The 3217-nt window shown below is 62.6% G+C and overlaps 1 protein-coding gene across 1 annotated transcript; it reads right to left on the bottom strand.

Annotated features, from left to right (window-relative positions):
- Positions 1-248: 248 nt before the first annotated feature.
- On the bottom strand, positions 249-2966 carry FOS (Fos proto-oncogene, AP-1 transcription factor subunit). The gene is made up of 4 exons (XM_057375028.1): positions 2653-2966; positions 2006-2251; positions 1773-1880; positions 249-1650 (listed from the first exon to the last, which is right to left on the bottom strand). The coding sequence occupies exons 1-4, from the start codon at positions 2791-2793 to the stop codon at positions 1033-1035; spliced, it is 1113 nt and encodes a 370-aa protein (XP_057231011.1). The 5' UTR covers positions 2794-2966; the 3' UTR covers positions 249-1032.
- Between the last annotated feature and the right edge of the window lie 251 nt (positions 2967-3217).

Below are 3217 nucleotides of genomic sequence, written 5' to 3'. Positions count from 1 at the left end.
ACCCAAACAGATCAGCCAGGGAAGGCTGTAAGGAATGACCCTGCTAGAATGGGTGYAACCACAGCCAGCCCTGACTAACACCAGGACAAGGACAGGGCTGGCCTAAATGGTATTCCCACCCTGATGCACCCTAAGCCTSAGGCAGTTGTCTGCAGTTTACAAAGCCCAGCCCAAATTAGAGGCTAGGTAACCCCTCTGAGGTCGCAGGGAAGCAAATGCAAAAGGTAACACAAGGACAGCTCCAGCAGTCAACTTAAATGCTTTTATTGACAATGTCTCTGAACAATAATAAGCAAACAATGCTTAAGTTTCATYCAAATTCACTTTCCACATGTCAAAAAAGACCTCAAGGTAGAAAAAAATAAAATAAAAATATAAATATCTGAGAATCCGTCTTAATAAATAAATTAAAAACACAATAAAAACGTTTTCATGGAAAACTTATGTCAGAACATTCAGACCACCTCAACAATGCATGATCAGTAAAGTTACAATGAACATCAATGTAGAACTACAGTACATGGATATAGCTATTTATCTACCTACTAGAAAATAAAATAGAGTCTCTTTCCCCCCACGTAAGATGGGTCATTGCTAAGTCATCAGAACACGATATTGCCAGGAACACAGTAGTTATTGTTAATCAGCTGCACTAGATACGAGTTGGAGATACCCAGCACCAGGTTAAATTCCAATCATTTAAAACCAAGAGATTAATTAGTTAATGCTAGTGATACTAAGAAGGGGAGGGAGTCACCTACCCAGCCATGTGGGACATGCTACAGACTACCAGCTCTCATGGATGGGCCACTGGGGACAAGACAAACTCCATGCGATTTGCTACATCTCTGGAAGAGGTAAGAGACCTCGGTGCATGACGCTTTGCCAGGCCCCGGGGCACCAGGCCAGACAGGGGATGGCGGTGGCAGGGCCCTCCCCAGGCCTGGGGAGCCCCATGGGGCACAGCTGCAAGTCCGTGGGGGTGCGTGGGCAGGGGAGGGGGCCCAGCAGGTCAGTCAGTGCTGGAGCCCTTCACAAGGCCAGGAGGGTGGGGGAGCTGAGGGAGTCAGACGAGGGCTCATTGCTGCTGCTGCCCTTCCGATGCGCGGCAGCGCAGCTGGGGAAGGCGTCTGCCTCGGGGTAGGTGAAGACGAAGGTAGAGGTGTAGGTGCTGGGACAGGGGGTGCAGGTCACCACAGGGGTGCAGAGAGGTTCCAGCTCACCGCTGGTGCCGGCAGTCAGCGACTCCCAGTCCGATGGGTAGAAGGAGGAGGCCCCAGGCAGGTCCATGTCGGGCACAGAACGGGAGGCCTCCCGCGGCCCCGTGGAGAAGAGCAGCTCGTCAAAGGGCTCAGCCTTGAGCTCCAGCCCGCTGCTGCTGGTCTCCTTGGGCGGCACGGCCGGCGGCGCTTCAGGCATCAGCGGCAGAGCAAAGGCAGCCTCCTCGGTCATAGGAGGGCTGGGGGTGCCCAGGTCCAGCGCGGTAGCAGCGCTGGCAGCTGCCAGCTCTTCGGAGAAGCACAATTCCTCGGGCATCTTGCAGGCGGGCCGGTGGGCCGCTAGGATAAACTCCAGCTTCTCCTTCTCCTTCAGCAGGTTAGCAATCTCCGCCTGCAGCGCGGACTTCTCCTCCTCCAGCTGGTCGGTCTCCTGCAGAGAGACCAGGCTGTCAGCCAGGGCCGGCATCACTCCYGGCTGGAGTCCCCTTCCTCCTGTCCACCCCCGCCCCCGGGTACTCCCTCGTTCCCCGCCACCTTCCGGGCAGCACTTACCGCCTGCAGCGTGTCGGTGAGCTCTCGCCGCCGGTTGCGGCACTTGGCCGCTGCCATCTTGTTCCGTTCCCGGCGGATCCTTCTCTTTTCCTCCTCCTCCGGGGACAGCTGCGGGCAGAGAGAGGCCGCTCAGTTCCTCTGCCAGCCCGGTGCCCCCCGGCTGGGATAGCCCACCGGCCGCGCGTCCCCCCAACCCCCCCCATGCCCCCAACAACTCCAGCCCGCGCTCTCACCTGCTCGACTTTGCCCCGGCGGCCAATGCTCTGCCCGCGACCGCCCGGCGCCTTCAGCACTGCGGGGCGGGAGTAGGTGCTGGGGGCGGGCGCCGAGACGCCGTAGGGGTGCCCGCGGCTCTGGGAGGGGGCCACCGAAGAGATGAGAGTGGGCTGCACTAGCCACTGCAGGTCGGGGCTGGTGGAGATAGCCGTCACCGTAGGCACGAAGCTGGCGCTGGAGGCGGCCAGGTCGGTGCAGAAGTCCTGTAGGTCAGAGGAAGGGGGGACTGCCGTCAGCGGAGCGCCCGRGCCGCTCCCCGCCGTCCCCGGGGCCGCGGCGCCGCGCTGCCAGCGCCGGCTCCACACGAGAGCGGCCTGTTATAAATATCTCTGACGTCCGCGCTGACGCAGACGCTGCTCCGGAGTCTCCTCAATGAACTCGCGTTTTATCAATGAAGCCGCTTTACACACCCGCCGCAGAGCGCGGCCCGGGCCACGGCACCCCCCGACCACCCCGCCTCGGCACCGGGGCCGCTCCCCGCGTCAGTCCCCGGCTTGACCTCCTCCGCGGACACCGCCAGCCCGGCAACACCCGTTCCCGTCCCGTCCCCTCCTGAGTGCTCCTGCCCCGGGCAAGAGCGCAGCCGGCACGCTCGGCGACTCACCTGCGGGTTGACAGGCGAACCCATGCTCGAGAAGGAGTCCGCCGGGGAGGGGTAATAGGTGAGGCTGTCCCCGGCCGGGGAAGCGCTGCTGCAGCGGGAGGACGGCGCCTCGTACTCTCCGGCGAAGCCCTGGTACATCATGTCGGCTCGGTGCGCACAAGCCGAAGGTGACAGTTGATGCGACGGTAGCGAAGCGTCCTTAGGGATGAAGCGAGGAGGGGTCGGCTGCGTGCGTCCCTGTGCCTGGTCCGCGCCGCGCGTCTCTCCGCTCCACTGCTGGGGCTGCCTGGGCTGCTGGAGTACCGCGCCGCGCCTCCCTTTTATACCCTCCCGCCGACGTCACTGGGGACGCGCTACCCGCGCCCACGGGGGGGGACGCCCGCCCCGCGCCCGCCCTGCGCCCGCCCCGCGCCTCCTCGGGGCCGCTCCGCGCTCCATCTGCCGCCACCCCGCGCGGAAGAGATCCGCGGCATGGGGTGGGGGTGGCCGTGGGGGCGGAGGGGCCTCAAGGCAGAGCGGTAGGGAGCGGCCATGGGGCTTCCCCCCCGCGCGGAGTGGTACGGCC

Source organism: Malurus melanocephalus, unplaced genomic scaffold (genome assembly GCF_030028575.1).
Source record: "Malurus melanocephalus ecotype Western Australia unplaced genomic scaffold, MMel_1.1 scaffold_0, whole genome shotgun sequence".
NCBI lineage: Eukaryota > Metazoa > Chordata > Aves > Passeriformes > Maluridae > Malurus > Malurus melanocephalus.
This window is presented reverse-complemented; position numbering and strand designations above follow the sequence as displayed.

Coding starts and splice junctions, on each gene's coding strand:
- FOS (XM_057375028.1), bottom strand. CDS start 2,793: ATGATGTACCAGGGCTTCGCCGGAGAGTACGAGGCGCCGTCCTCCCGC. Junction 1,881..2,005: donor GCCGGGGCAAAGTCGAGCAG/GTGAGAGCGCGG, acceptor CTCTGCCCGCAG/CTGTCCCCGGAGGAGGAGGA. Junction 1,651..1,772: donor TCACCGACACGCTGCAGGCG/GTAAGTGCTGCC, acceptor GTCTCTCTGCAG/GAGACCGACCAGCTGGAGGA.